Source organism: Syngnathoides biaculeatus, chromosome 21 (assembly GCF_019802595.1).
Source record: "Syngnathoides biaculeatus isolate LvHL_M chromosome 21, ASM1980259v1, whole genome shotgun sequence".
NCBI classification, from domain to species: Eukaryota; Metazoa; Chordata; class Actinopteri; order Syngnathiformes; family Syngnathidae; genus Syngnathoides; species Syngnathoides biaculeatus.
The window spans coordinates 3415231-3428819 of record NC_084660.1 but is presented as its reverse complement, the minus strand read 5'-3'; the positions used below and the strand labels follow the sequence as shown (position 1 = coordinate 3428819).

Here is a 13589-nt window from a genome sequence, read left to right as displayed (position 1 = left end):
GACGAGGCTTGTAGTGCATGTTGCCGAGTCACTCCTGGTCTCCCCACCCCACGATCGCTTTCTTTTGCCACGTTCTTGTTTTATCAAACGTATAAGCAAAAAATACTTACGAGCGTTTCCACACGCTCGGACTAAGAGAGAGTCCGAGCAAAACTGCATGTTTTTGGAATCCGGGAAGACGACGGAGTACCTGAAGGCATAAAGCAGGTGGACAACGTGCAAAGTCCGCAAAGAAGCCAGAATCCAGACCGACATGCAAACTCCAGAAAGAACCCAGAATCCAAAGCCCGAACTGCAGAATGTGAGAGACGTGCAAACCACTCCACCAAAGTGCGGTTCAAAAATCAAACTCAAACCTTCAACTGTCAGCCTTTAATAAACAGCGTACATGTCGTCAATCTGAATACACAGAAAGAAAAAAAAAAAACAAAAAAACTTTTGTGTCCCCCTTTGCACTACCTACAAAAACATGCCGGAGCTCGTAAATCCAACTGAACTACGGAAAACTATTAATTGAAAAGGTGAAAAGTCGCCGGGAAAAGGAGTTCAATCAGAGACGAAGCCTTGAGTGGATGCTCTTGAATCCTCTTCACATTCGTGGTAGTACTTCTGGAGAGAGAGAGAGAGAGAGAGAGAGAGAGAGAGAGAGAACACGAGTTACGTGGGGGGGGGGGTGGTGCAGAAAAAGGTGGCTTTTGCGGAAGAAGCGCGGCGCACCTTCAAGTTGTCGTAGTGCCGCTTGCTGCTGCAGTGCACTTCTTTGGCCGTGCTCTCTTTCAGGTAAAAAACCGAGCAGAGGTCACAGAAGTAGCCGGATTTTGGCACGATGAACTCTGTCCCTTCGCACCGACAAACGAGACGCGGAATGTCAAAAAAAAAAAAAAAGCGACAAGAATCAATGGAGCGTTTTGTACCGAGAGGGTTGTTGGGTTTGAAGGCTGGCAATCCGAAAGCCGGAGTACCACACGGGGACTCGGAACGCGATCGCTTCGCCGCTGTCAAAGTGAGCTCCGCTATTCGTTTGCCTGCGGACGACAACGGTCACGTGACGGCTCATTGGCTGCTTTCACTGCAAATAAAATCAAACAACCTCAAAATCCAGTGAAAAATATTGCACGTTCTTGTGCCGTCAAACTTGAATAAAGTTTGAAACTTTTTTTTTTTTTTTTTTCCGGTCACAAGACCCGATCATTCCATCAGTGTTGGTAATCTCATCAATACACAATTGAAAAAAAAAAAAAAAAAAAAAAAGGGTCCCGTTCTCCAGACAGAGGTCTTCTTTTCCGCCTTCATTACCTTTCCCCAGTTTTTGCTGCGAACCTCGGACGGCCGTCGCTTCCTTCTTTTCCTCCTGCGATTGGACGCCGGGTGACGCCGCCGCCTCAGTCCCGTCCTGGTTCGTTCCGGTCGAGATTCTCTCTGCGACAGATTCATGCCGAGCGGTTCATTCGGGTCCATCAAAGTTTTTGTCAAAGCGCTTGGCCGAAACGATGCCGACCAGAAGTCAAGTTGTGCCGCTTCTCGACGGCGCATCTGAAGATGTCCTCTTCGACGTGTCCTACGTGGTCCAGCGTCACCATGGTCGCGTTGTCCGCTAACGGGGAGGAAAAATGTCAACGTCGTCGCATCTGCCGTCCCCTTTTTTTGCCCCTCGTCTAGTACCTGCGTCATCGCTCCGTTTGCATTCCGCAGCGTGGGACGTCTGCGCAGCTTTCCCTTTCTTTGCCGCCTCCTCCTCCTCGTCGTCATCCCCAGTTTCATCTAAAGTCAGCAGCGTCTGCAAAAGTCAAAGTTAGAAAAAATGTATAAAAAGAAATTCCTGCTAAAACTGCTTTGGGGTTTCGGATGTCGGATCGCTTTGTTGTCCTTTTGTCAAGCAGTTTGCTCATGAAAGGCGCAATACGAATCAACACCTGACGACTTCACCATGTCCTATTTTGGGCCGTTTCGCCTCGCCAACCTTTTGGCGGTCAGACCCAAAAAAAAGTTTAGTCGACAGCACACGGACAAATTGAGGATTGATCGACGCGGTGGGCTGACTTCTTGCGTGTCTTTTTGGAAATGCTATCTGCAAACGAGCCAAACGGGCTTTGCTCCGTCACCTCGGGGTTGAGACGATCCTCCGTTTGTCGCTGCCCGCTCGCCTCCTCGTGCTCCAGCGCAATCTCATCCAGAGTGACCAAAGCGAGCTCCCCCTCGGCTCGTTCCTCGCCCGTCTCCTCCGTCAGCAAGCGGATCACGCCGACGAGCTCTCCGTCATCCTCCCGCTCCTGCTCCTGCTCCTTCACGGCCACGTCGTCAAAGAAGCCCTCCTCTTCGTCGCTGACTTGATCCAGCGTGAGCGTGCCGGTCGCGAGAGGCAAAGTTTGGTCTTTGCGGGCCCGCGTTGGGGTTAGAGGCGGGCGTTGCGGCGTCTCCGTCTCCGTCTCCGTCTCCTCCGGCTCTTTCATGCCACTCTCCAGTTTGTGGTCTGATCTCGCTGCAAACCGAGTTTGTCCTTCTTCCGGCTTCACCGGACCAGAAACTTCTGTGACGCCGGCCTCTTCTTCCAAAGAATCAACCACTTGATACGTCACTTCGTCCTCATCCTCAAGACTTACGTCGTCGGTCAGGTCTTTCTTTTCTGAACCGTTCTGCGTGTGCTCAGCAGACGGTAGATCCTGGCCCGTCTCGTCCTCCACTGAGTCCAGGATCTTGAACATGGTGACGTCTTCTTCATCGCCACCTTTGTCAGTTTCTTCCATTTTTCTCCTTTTCACCTCTTTCCTAGTTCTTCCCTTTCTTCCCTTTCCTTTTGGGGCCGCAGGAACCTTCTCCTGATTCTGGACCTGACACGTGGGCTCCTGTTCGACGACGGCCTTAGTCTTCATTGGTGGTTCCTCCTTGGCGGTTTGATGTGAACTTCCAGCAGGACTTGTCCTCTTGGCGAGCGGAACTCTGTCCTCGCTCGGCGTGTCAGTCTTCGGTGGCCTTCCTCTTTTTCCTCTGGTGGTGACCTTGGGTTCCTCTTCCACGGAGTCTATAACGTGGAAAGTGACGTCCTCGTCCTTCACGAGCGTTTGGGTCCTTTTCTCTTGAGTCTTTCCTCTGGTGCTGCGCCTCCGACTTGCGGCGGGCGCGCCGGAGGAACGGTCGACTTGTAAAGCATCGACCACGAGGTACTCCTCGGGCTCAGGGTGTGCGGCGGCGGCGGCGGCGAGCGCTTGCTTCTTTGCGGGCGTCCGGGCTCTACTCGTGGATGCGACCCGACTCTTGGACGCTTCCGGGACATTGTGCTCCTCCTCAATGGAAGCCGGCTGCTCTTCCACAGAATCAATCACCTGATATGCTGCGGCGCCTCCTTCTTCTTCTCCTTCTTCTTCTTCTTCTTCAGCATCTCGCCCTGCGGCCTTGGCGTCTTCTTTGCCTAGCGAGCAACTGGAAGTCTCTACAACGTCTTTGTCAAGCTCAACTGAGGGTGGACCCTCGACTGTTTGGCAGGATTCTGCCAGCTGCTCTCCGTCCGCGTCATCCATCTCTTTTTTTTCTCCTCCTCTGTCATCCTGCTCTTCACCTTTTGGCATGGAACGTGTCCGCTCTTTGTCAAAACTGCCAAGCGGACTGCCGTCGTCCCGCTCCGGAGCACCGCCTCCCGTGACATCTAGCCAAGCGCTGTCGGCAACATCCGAGAAAGCTTTCTGGTCTTCGCCGACGCTATCCAAGACCTGAAAACATTCCTCACTTGGTACAGTCGCAAAATTCTCTTCTTCCAAAGCAGTGGAAAATGGCACCGTTACACATGAATTATTTGATTTTTTGGCTTTGCTTTGGGCTCTGGTGGACTTTTGAGGGGACTCGGACAGAGACCCAGAAGAGAGGTTCCTTCTTGATGAGCTTCTGGTCGCCCTGGTGGAGGATGGCGAGGACACCGTGCAGCTCTTAGACTCTTTGGGGGAGGTGCTCGCTTTGGCCCTTTTGGAAGCTGAGCACGGTTCAGCTGGGAGAGAAGCCGGCTCGCATAAGGAGGGGGCCTCGGCGGGGGCCACGCTGTCATCAAAGTCGCACACTTCATCGACTGTGACAAAGTCGTCCATGTTGAAGGGCTCCCCGTCAAAAAGAAATGCACTGGAAGAAACGGCTGAGAGATCTTCTTGCTCCTGGATGGTGAGGACACAAGTCACGATCAGAGTTAGCATGTTCGCCAGGATACATCCGACTATCCTAAACAAAAACAAAATCAATACAGCACAGAGAATTACCAGCACGGTTTCCTCTTTCACGGGACGAGCCTCGTCGGGCTCACGTAGGGCTGCGGCAATGTTACCGCAAACGGGAGGCAGTCGGGTCTCGCCGTCACCACGGGATGACGCGCACGCTGGCCCATCTTCCGCCATTACCGAAATGTCATCGTGGACAGCGATCAAAGATTCCACTTCCTGACCGTCATTTTGAGCTGGCCTTTCTTTCTCCGGCGGTGCTGACGTGAATCCCTTCGGGGGGGTTTCTGCGTCAGCTGACTGAACGGCGGGAGACGCCGAGCCCGCCGACGGCGGACGCGCGGCCTCGGTCTGGCCGTCCGTCCCGAGATTCGACAGAGTCACATTCTCGTCCCGAAGGCGCAGATTCAAGCACTTCACGCTGAAATGAGAATAGAAAGGCTGCCATTTTTGCTATTACGTGACAGCGTCGCATTTTTTTCCACCTTTTCCTAAAATTCTCACCTCTCAAAGCGTTGAACTGGACGCCTGACAGCATACGTAAACGCAAAAAGGAGTTGGAGAATGTTAGCGCAAAACATTGTTGAATAGAGAAATGCACACTTGCGCGAAGAGTGACGGAAACCTACCAAGCATCGTGGTCTTTCGGAGAAAGTGGAGAAAAATCTTTCGATTTTTCCAACACACGCGTGACTCCTGCGGAGTCGGCCATCTCGATAAATATCTGCGGTGGGGAGATAATCATTGATACGGGGCGACGACAAGCCTCATTAGTCTGGATCGTTCACTCTTGTACCCGGTTGGCCAAAGGGAGGAAGTTGACAAAAGTGGCGTGACGCGAGACCAAATATAGAACAAACTGAATGGTGATTTTTTGGGTCTCGGAGATCTCCACGCAAAGCAGGCGTTCGGCCAGCGACTCCGCCTCTCCGACGTGCTGGAAGACACAAAGCAAGCAAACGTTCCTGAGGAGGGAAAAACCCCCACGCGGGCTCCGGCTCCCGGTCCTGACACGCCGTCGGCTCACCGAGTAACTCAGCCGCATCAGCGACGCGTATCTGCCCTCCTGTCGAGACGGCGTAAAATCACAGTCAGTGATGTCATCAATAGTTGTCATTGCCAGCGTCACGATAATTACTGTATCAAAGCGTCCTTCCGTCAAGAAAATGAGCCGTTTAATCATTTATCGTGACCGTTTGAGGGGAGTGTCCGTACCTCGCTGTGTTCCGGACGCATGGGCTGCAGGACAAAGTGCGCCGAGAGCTCCTGGTGGTGCACTGCCACCGCCTTCTTTAAGTGACTGCGAAGGAACTGGCAACAAGCGTCCCATTCACTAAAATGCACAAAAGCCTGCAAACCGGAAGACGGCAAGATGCCATGAGCACACCGACGCCAAAAATCCGCGCGGCGCCAACCCAGCCGCGGTATTCCTCACCCTCCTCTGGAGCGGCAGCACGCTCACGTTGGAGTTCAGCCCCCGAAGGTCCTTCTGGTCCATATGTGGCCGCACGTGCCGGGCCACGTCCTCGTGTTTATAACTTTGTTCGGGCAAACCCGTCAACATGATCGTCGGCCTTGCCCCCGAATGGTGACGCGCGGACTCGTCAATGTCGGCGGCTTCTCTGATCGTCAGGAACTCTGCAAGAAGCGCAACAGACTCCTGTTGAAGACTTCATATGCTACGCGGGAGTCTGGTAAGGGGGGAAAAAAAAAAAAAAAAAAGGACTGTGGTTCTAACCTGGGATGACAAACCACGGGGAATGGGTTACAAACAGATAAGGTTTTGACCTCATGGGGAGATAAAATGGGGATGTGGTGCCTTGTGGAATGCCAAACTGAAAGGTCAGAACGGCTGCCGCGCTGCCGTCCGGCATGGCTTTCTCAGGATGTCTTGGCGCTGCGCAGAGGAGTAACCAGGCTCTCTTTAGTCCTCATTTTGCATCCCGACGGCGGCATTCCCGAGAAACTTACGCGGTGCAGTTACTGATCGAGGCGTGCCCAGCCTGTGCAGTTGATAGGCAGGACACCGGTCCTGGAGGAAGTACCAAACTCCCAAGCGATCGGCATCACAATCAGACTCAAATTCTACAAAGACCTGCAAACAAAACAACAACTTTCACATTGACCGTTAAATCAGAAAATCGGTATTCTGACACAATAAATAACCTTGTTGAGGAGCGGCATGAAGTTTTGGACACCGTTGATCTTCCTCAAAGCTTCCCGGAGGCTGGCGGCGTCACCCAGCGAAATGCTTTTGATGAATACGGTTCTGGAGGCGAATTGCGTCACCGGCTGCAGGTCAAACATTGCAAAGCTCAAAAAAAAACCAAACAAACAAAAAAAATAGTGGCGACATTACGTCACAATAAGCAGTCACCGATTTACTTACACAACACATCATCTTCATCACAGTCTGATAGAAGCCCGCCTAGAACACAAACATCATCTTAACATCGAGTTAAGTTGCCACTATTGCGTGATTGCGTTTGCGACGTGTACCGGCAGCATCGGGAGGTCTATGCGCAGGATGTCAACGTGCAACTTCAGCCGAGAGGCTCCGAGAGTTAATCTTTTGCCTTTGCTGGCTTTCTTGGTGTCGCGCGCATTAAATGCATCTGTCATCCGGACAAACGCCTGAAGGACAGTTGTTTTCAAATTAGACTTGACGACAAGAGCCACGAGATGAAAGACTTTTCACGCCGACCATTTTGGTTTGAGGAATAATGTAGATGTTCTCATCAAAGGACGCCATTCCAAACGGCTTGATCAAGTCGACGACGTCCTGCTCGGTGTAGCTGTGTACATCCTCGGGCAGGTTGGTGATCAACAAATGGTTCTTGTTCAGTGAGGGGGGGAAATGGAAATCATGACAAATTATGACCACGAGTTATCAAGCTATCAAAGAGTCTGGCGACATCTTACTTTTCCTTTGTAGTAGTTTTTGTATTTTATGCAAGCTGAAAGACACAAATTCACATTTTAGCAGCCATTGTGTTATTTTGACACGTTGGGACTTACGGATTCTCTCCTGAAGCAGATGTTCTTTCATCCTCTCTCCAACGGTGAGAGTTTCAGCTGCATAAGAACTGCATGGGGCCACCGCGGCGTCGGGGCCGCTGGGGGCCACCGCGTCCTCCTCCACCGCGGCGTCGGGGCCGCTGGGGGCCACCCCGTCCTCCTCCACCGCGGCGTCGGGGCCGCTGGGGGCCACCCCGTCCTCCACCACTGCGGCGTCGGGGCCGCTAGTGGCCACCGCGTCCTCCACCACTGCGGCGTCGGGGCCGCTAGGGGCCACCGCGTCCTCCACCACTGCGGCGTCGGGGCCGCTAGGGGCCACCGCGTCCTCTGAACCACTAGGGGCCACCGCGTCCTCCACCACCGTGGCATCGGGGCCGCTAGGGGCCGCCGTGTTCTCCTCCACTGCTGCATCGGAGTCGCGAGGGGCCCCCGCGTCCTCCTTCACTGCAGCGTCGTGGCCGTGAGGGGCCATAACGTCCTCCTTCACAATTGCGTTGGGGGGGCGAGGAGCCGCCGCGTCGTCCTTCACTGCCGCGTCAGAGCCGCACGGGGTCACTGCCTCCTCCGCAAAAGCCGCATCTGTTAGCGTCTCGGCTGGCAACATAAAGGAACCGAGAGTCACTGAATGACAATGAAAAACAAAGCATGAACACTCATATTTAGGTCATTTTTACACATCTGACCACTTTCTCCTGCTACTCCTTAGATCATGCAGTAAAGAATACGAAAGAAAATGTGGCAAAATTGAATGTGTTTTTGCACAGGGTACCTAAACTTATTTGGCAAAAATCCCGTTTTGAACGACTTCAGTTTGGGTGTTTTTCCACATTGTCTGTAAACCTCTGCCTTCAACTGTCGATGGAGAGTCAACTTTGGGGGGGGGGCAGCTGCCATACGGCGTTAACAGACCTTGTTGCTGCTCCGCTGTCCCTTCTGCGTCGCGCGCGTCTCCTTGGAGAGGCACTGGTACTTCTGTAGGTTCCACTTGGGGCGCTGTACCCTGCTGGTTCCGCTCCTCAGCTGCTGAACAAGGGCCCGCTTCCGTGCGGCTCACGTCTTCCGTCAGCAGCTCGCTTTCAGCCCCACCTTGCTGCGGAGCTTCCACCATCTCCGCTAATTCCGGTTCTGTCGTCTCGGCTACCGCATTGTGCTGCTCGACTGCGGCGTTGACCTTCTTTCTGACAGCGCCAGCTCGTAGTTTCACTTTGCTCGTTTCGGCTTTTTTCACCGTCTCGGTGGTCTGTTTGCTCAGGACACTCTTGGCTTTGCCTTTAGCGCCAGGCACGGCAGAGGTACTTTTCGACAATTGGGTCTTGGAGGCTTTGGACGCAGCCGGGCAATTTCTAGGCAAACATTGTTATTGTGACATGACGACATTTGACTATGAACGGTGACATGAAGAGAAAGGAATGTGAAGTTACTTCTGAGGATGGGTCTTCTGCACCCCGGGGAGACTCTCCTAAAGCAGAGCGCGGACTGATTTAGATCGATGTACCGAGAAGTACGACGCACCATCAATGCACCCACCTTATCTTCCACAATGGAGATTGGCCAACCTTGCACCGTGAGGTTGGTGGTCTTCCTCAGTTTCTCTGCATCCTTCTGGGTCTCATAACACACAATCGCCTGCGTAAACGCACACAAAGTGAACACAGTCAAGTCAAAGGCACCGCTGGCTGTCGCTTGCTTTCTTGCAAGCTTACGAAGCAGACACAAAGAAAGCTACCTCGCGTCTGGCGCGAAATAGGACAACCGATTTGGTTTTTCCATACTGCTCAGCCACAGCTACAATGTCGCCGTAGGAGAGAGAACTGGGAACTCCTCCGAGTGTGACAATGGTCGGGACGGAAGCTTTGGCCGCCTGTGCAAAAGTAGAGACGAGCGCCTGGGTTTCAACAAAGTCCGTACCTTCACTTCGCTATCCTGTGCGCCAAACCTCGGTCTTCTCGGAGGACGTTTTCTGTCGGCCGCCGGTGCTTTTGGCTCCCACCGGCTTTTTGTTGGCTGCAGAGGCGGCAGTGGATGCCGACGCGGCGGTTCCCTTGGAAGAGCTCGAACGAGCGGTCTTCAATTTGGCCAGTTCCGCCAACAAGGCGGGGGCCAGAGTTTTAACCATAGCCTCCATGTCAGACTCTTCTGACAGAGACTGGACAGCTGGACAGTTACACAAAGTGTTAACGTTCACGCGGCCTCGGTTGCGTCTGGTGCCTGTCAAGACTCGGACGTCAGACCTGATGATTCCAGAAGTTTCTTTGCAAGGCTCTCTGCCCTGGTCGAAGTCTGCTGGGTATTCGGCGGATCTCTGCTCCCTTCACGGCTCCTCTTGGAAGGCAACCGCCTCTCACGGGTTCTCTTCGGTGACGGGCCCTTATCGTGGCCTCTCGACGAGGACCGCCGGCGCGACGAGGTCCTTTCGCGGCTCCTCCCCGACGACGACGACTGCTGCTGGTCATCCTGGCTTCGGCGCACGGGGCGCCTCTCGTAACTTCTCGGGTGTGAGCGACCGTAGTCAGACGAGCTTGAGGAGTGGGAACGAGACCTGGAAGATGTACAGAACAAGACTTTTAATGGTAAAAGAATCAAGCCCAGCATGCAAGCCGGAAACTTGACAGCACCTGCGTCTGTATCTGGAACTGTGCGGCGAGCGGGATCGAGTCCTCCTCCTTTTCTCTCTTACAGGGTCTGAGCTGCTGCTGCGTCGGCGGCGGGAAGATGAACAATCGCTTCGTAGGGGCTTCTGACTCGGAGATTGTGGGGTGAGCGCAGACTTCCTTTCTTCTTTATCCTTGAGGAAATTCGACCCCTCTGCATCCCATTGTGGATATCTGAGTGACACCGTCAAACATCTCCGATTTATGAGAATTCAACAGCATCAAGCCTATCTCTGACAACAAAACAGTTCTTGTGTATTGAGGTGGGGGGAGAACACTGACTTCTTGGAAAAGACTTTGCAGCTCTCAAGGTGAAGGGTGGAGTTCTGGTGATCAAGCCAGTCCTGGCAGGCAAAACACAACAATCATTCAAAAGGGATGTCGACACGAGGCATCGATACCCAACATCTGTCGGCTCCACAATCACAGATGTTCCACAACTTTAATATTCCTCCTCCAAAAACACTTCTTTACTTGCTGAAGTCCCAAAGTCTTGATGGCAATCGCTCTATGGAGCTCCAGTGAATACATTTCGGGTAAATGTCCTTGTTGTTCACTTGGCTCTGCAATGGCTGGAGATCACGCCGGGGGAGGTGGGGGACCCGAACAAAACATCTCGGGAGGGAATAAATCGCCGGGATCCCACAAGCTGATCCAAATCGAATATTAGCAAAATGTTTGTCCATCAGAAAAACTGATAAAAAGATAAACATTGGTGTATTGAAAAACTGAAGATAAAAAATAGCAACAACAAAAAAATCGTATTGCTGGTTCATTCTCAATATTCAAGCGCTGACGATTGGCCAACATGAGCCGCTGGTCCATAACAAACCAAGTAGAAAATAGAAGAGAGGAACAGCACTGAACAGCTTTATGCACAAAGTGTGACAGAACGAGAACAGCGATGGGCCATAGCGAGACACAACAAGAGAGCAGAGTTGCACTCACCTTCATCAGGGCACACCGTTTTTTACACAGAGAACACGTGTGTGGAAAGACTCTGGGCGTGGCCGCCACATAGTCCAGCATCATGGCTGTCGTCTGCAAATCCGTGGACGCGGACATCTGCGCCTGGGGTTGCGGGAGACACGGGGCGCCGGTACGCAGATGCGAGGCGAACGACGGAAGTGCAGGCCTGCTCGAGAAGCTGGGAAAAGTGGGCGGGATGGGGTGAAAATCCTGCGCCGCGGTGAAACCTTGCTGCCACGTCATCTGTGTGAGCTGGGGGGGCGTCGGCAGCAAGGCCTCGGTCACGGCCGGCCGCGGCGTCGGGTTGGCCGGCTGCGGCTTCAGTGGGGTCTTCGGTGCCTGCTGCTGCTGCTGCTGCTGCTTCTTTACTTGCGGTGGCTTCCGCGTGGACTCCTGCTTTTGCTGCTGCCCTGTCTTGATATTCTGCTGCTGAGTTGGCTTACGCTGTTTTAGGGACATCTCTGTCATAGCAGACGATTGACTGTTAAATTGGTCATCAGTGCCGCCGGTGTAGTCATACGATCCGAGGACCACGAGGCCAGGTCTGCTGCAATGGACGCCACGATGTTGTTTCACGGTGGGCTTAGGCGCAGCCTGCACTCGGTCAAAGGTATACGGGGGGTTTGGGGCTTGAGATTTGACGTCTTTGCCATCTATGTCTTTCGCCAGCAGAGGGAAAGAGGGGAACATTGACTGAGCACTACTTGGCGCTTGTTTGGTGGGAATTTTGGGAGTGGCAGATGTCAGATTGGAGGTGAAGAAAGAGCTGGAACTTGCCTGCTGATCCAGGGAAGAAGGCACCAGGCTGGGGCTTCTTCCCGCCTGCTGCACGAGTTCTTGACCGCCGCTTCTTCTGCCCAAACTGTCCACAGTCATCTGATTGTCACCCTCGGCTCTTTCAGCTCTGCTCTCAAAATTAACCTCCACCCTGCCAGCGTATTTGCTCGTATGCCCGTAGTCGATGATTGTACTCGACTGGAGGAGAGTAGACGGCTTGTCCTCTCGCTTAATCCCTCCCAGTCCAGGACTTCCCCAATTGTCCCCGCGGGCGGGAGCAGGCTCAGGGATGGGTTTGGACTGACCTTTCTTGGACTTTTGAATCCGGATTTGGCGCAAGATAAAAGGCAAGTTAGCAGGGGTGATCTGGTCTTCAGGATAGGAGATAAGATGTTCCAAGTCATCCTTTTCAAGTCCAAAGTGCCCCAGGATGTTCGCTGCCGTCTCAGAGGTAAATTTGGGTTGAGCGGGCTCAGAAGATTGCGCCACGTTGCGTTTGTCGTAATGATGACCTGAAATTGAGCGGAGGTCGCGATCTTCCTCACCGGAGGCACTAAACGACGAACGCCCCGGCAATGTCAAGGGATGATAAAAAGCAGAAGTGTCGTCAGCGGTGGCTTGGTCGTAGCTAGACAAGCAATTGAAGGAGCTACCGCCACCGTCCGAGCGTCTGCTGCTGTTTTGGTAAGAGTTCGCCGCCGCACCTGGGGAGAGCAACTCTCGCCCGGGACCGACTTGAGCCAAAGTCTGGATGTCGTCATTGGTCTTGGCCCTTTGCTTGGGCCGATAATTAGGCACCAACGAGGGGATCGCCATGCTGCCGGAACCCCGCGAGCCACCGGCAGTAGTGCCGAGGCCGGGTCCCAGTCCTACGAGAGTAGACGTCGTACGGGTGTCTCTCTCGGCATCCCTTGGTTCAGGCGCGTAAGGGTTGTATTGGGGACGGGACATGGCTGCCCGAGGGCCGATCAGGAACGACTTCCCGGCGAGTCCAGCGAATAGGAGGCCGTTTCGGAGGACGGATACAATGCTATGTCGTCAACGCAAAGCTGGAAAAAATAAATACATAAAAAAAAAAAGAAAAAAAAAAGGGAGGGTTATTGCAGCAAACTGGAACACTGGTCTGGAACACTTCCTCAGTGGAAATATCTTCTCTCGGCTCATCCACTTGGCTTTTCCTTTCAGAATCACGTGATCGTGGTCACTTCCTGCTCATCTCACAAAAAATAAATATACAAAGATTGAAGTAGCACGAACATCAAGGACACACAATTCCTAACATTTTTGGGTTGTTTTTATTGCATATCCAACAACTACCACGATGGGCCGACATCTCCAGGACAGATCACAACCTTTCACTTTTTTGTGGTTCTTCTTCTTCCTTGACATCACAGGCATCGTAAAGTCATCCCAAAGACTAAACTGTATGTGCCTTATAGATTTATATACATACACACACAATGTAAAAAGGATGTGCTAACACCGTATTTGAAGTCGCACGATGTGGAGATGATATCCTTGTAATATTGGATTGCGACGTCAATAAGCCCCGCATGCGTTCTGGTCTCGGCATTACTTTTTGCTTCCTGGATTCCCCCAAATATCTATCACACGTTAGGTCACACAATTTGCTTCACGGGGACACAAAACAATTTCACAGTACAGCATGACGCTTTCGTTGACCCCAAAAAATGAAAACGGCCACCATGTTGACGAAGTGTAGGCCTCTACCGTGCGTTTCCAACGATATAAAATGGATGACCCAAAAACACAACACAGCGCTGGTAATATAAACAACACAACGGCAAATACGTTTCTTTTATGTGCGTCTACCTTTGCTTAAGCGTTGCAATGCAAAAGCCATCGTCCATCGTCGCCAAGCCGCTATCAAGGAGTTAGCTTCGTGCGTCACATGTAGCGGAAGTTGACTGTCACACCGCATCCGCTCACTGATCTGCGGGGAAAAAAAAAAAAGACT

The 13589-nt window shown here is 52.7% G+C and overlaps 1 protein-coding gene across 2 annotated transcripts; it reads right to left on the bottom strand.

The window, feature by feature from the left end:
- Window positions 1-357: 357 nt before the first annotated feature.
- znf638 (zinc finger protein 638) lies at window positions 358-13580 on the bottom strand. 2 transcript variants are annotated; one of them, XM_061808959.1, is made up of 32 exons: window positions 13445-13580; window positions 10814-12660; window positions 10148-10209; window positions 9830-10039; window positions 9446-9753; window positions 9151-9368; window positions 8941-9075; window positions 8742-8840; window positions 8636-8673; window positions 8124-8557; window positions 7215-7808; window positions 7119-7153; window positions 6901-7032; window positions 6696-6830; window positions 6586-6624; window positions 6363-6488; window positions 6168-6291; window positions 5935-6093; window positions 5632-5834; window positions 5412-5546; window positions 5224-5262; window positions 4993-5133; window positions 4826-4920; window positions 4701-4724; window positions 4239-4617; window positions 2103-4136; window positions 1663-1777; window positions 1499-1594; window positions 1297-1419; window positions 915-1025; window positions 718-839; window positions 358-609 (listed from the first exon to the last, which is right to left on the bottom strand). In XM_061808959.1, exons 2-32 carry the CDS (start codon window positions 12560-12562, stop codon window positions 547-549), a joined length of 8277 nt encoding a protein of 2758 aa, XP_061664943.1. In that variant the 5' UTR covers window positions 12563-12660; window positions 13445-13580; the 3' UTR covers window positions 358-546. The 2 variants fall into 2 exon arrangements, with proteins under 2 accessions (XP_061664943.1, XP_061664942.1); XM_061808958.1 differs by having other exon boundaries at window positions 10814-12819; window positions 13445-13546.
- Window positions 13581-13589: the final 9 nt, after the last annotated feature.

What these genes read in the sequence shown, in the direction of transcription:
- znf638 (XM_061808959.1), bottom strand. Translation starts at nt 12,562, where the DNA reads ATGTCCCGTCCCCAATACAACCCTTACGCGCCTGAACCAAGGGATGCC. An exon ending in TGCAAAGTCTTTTCCAAGAA is followed by an intron (nt 10,040 to 10,147) that starts GTCAGTGTTCTC and finishes GGTGTCACTCAG; the next exon opens with ATATCCACAATGGGATGCAG. An exon ending in CAGAAGACCCATCCTCAGAA is followed by an intron (nt 8,558 to 8,635) that starts GTAACTTCACAT and finishes ATGTTTGCCTAG; the next exon opens with AAATTGCCCGGCTGCGTCCA.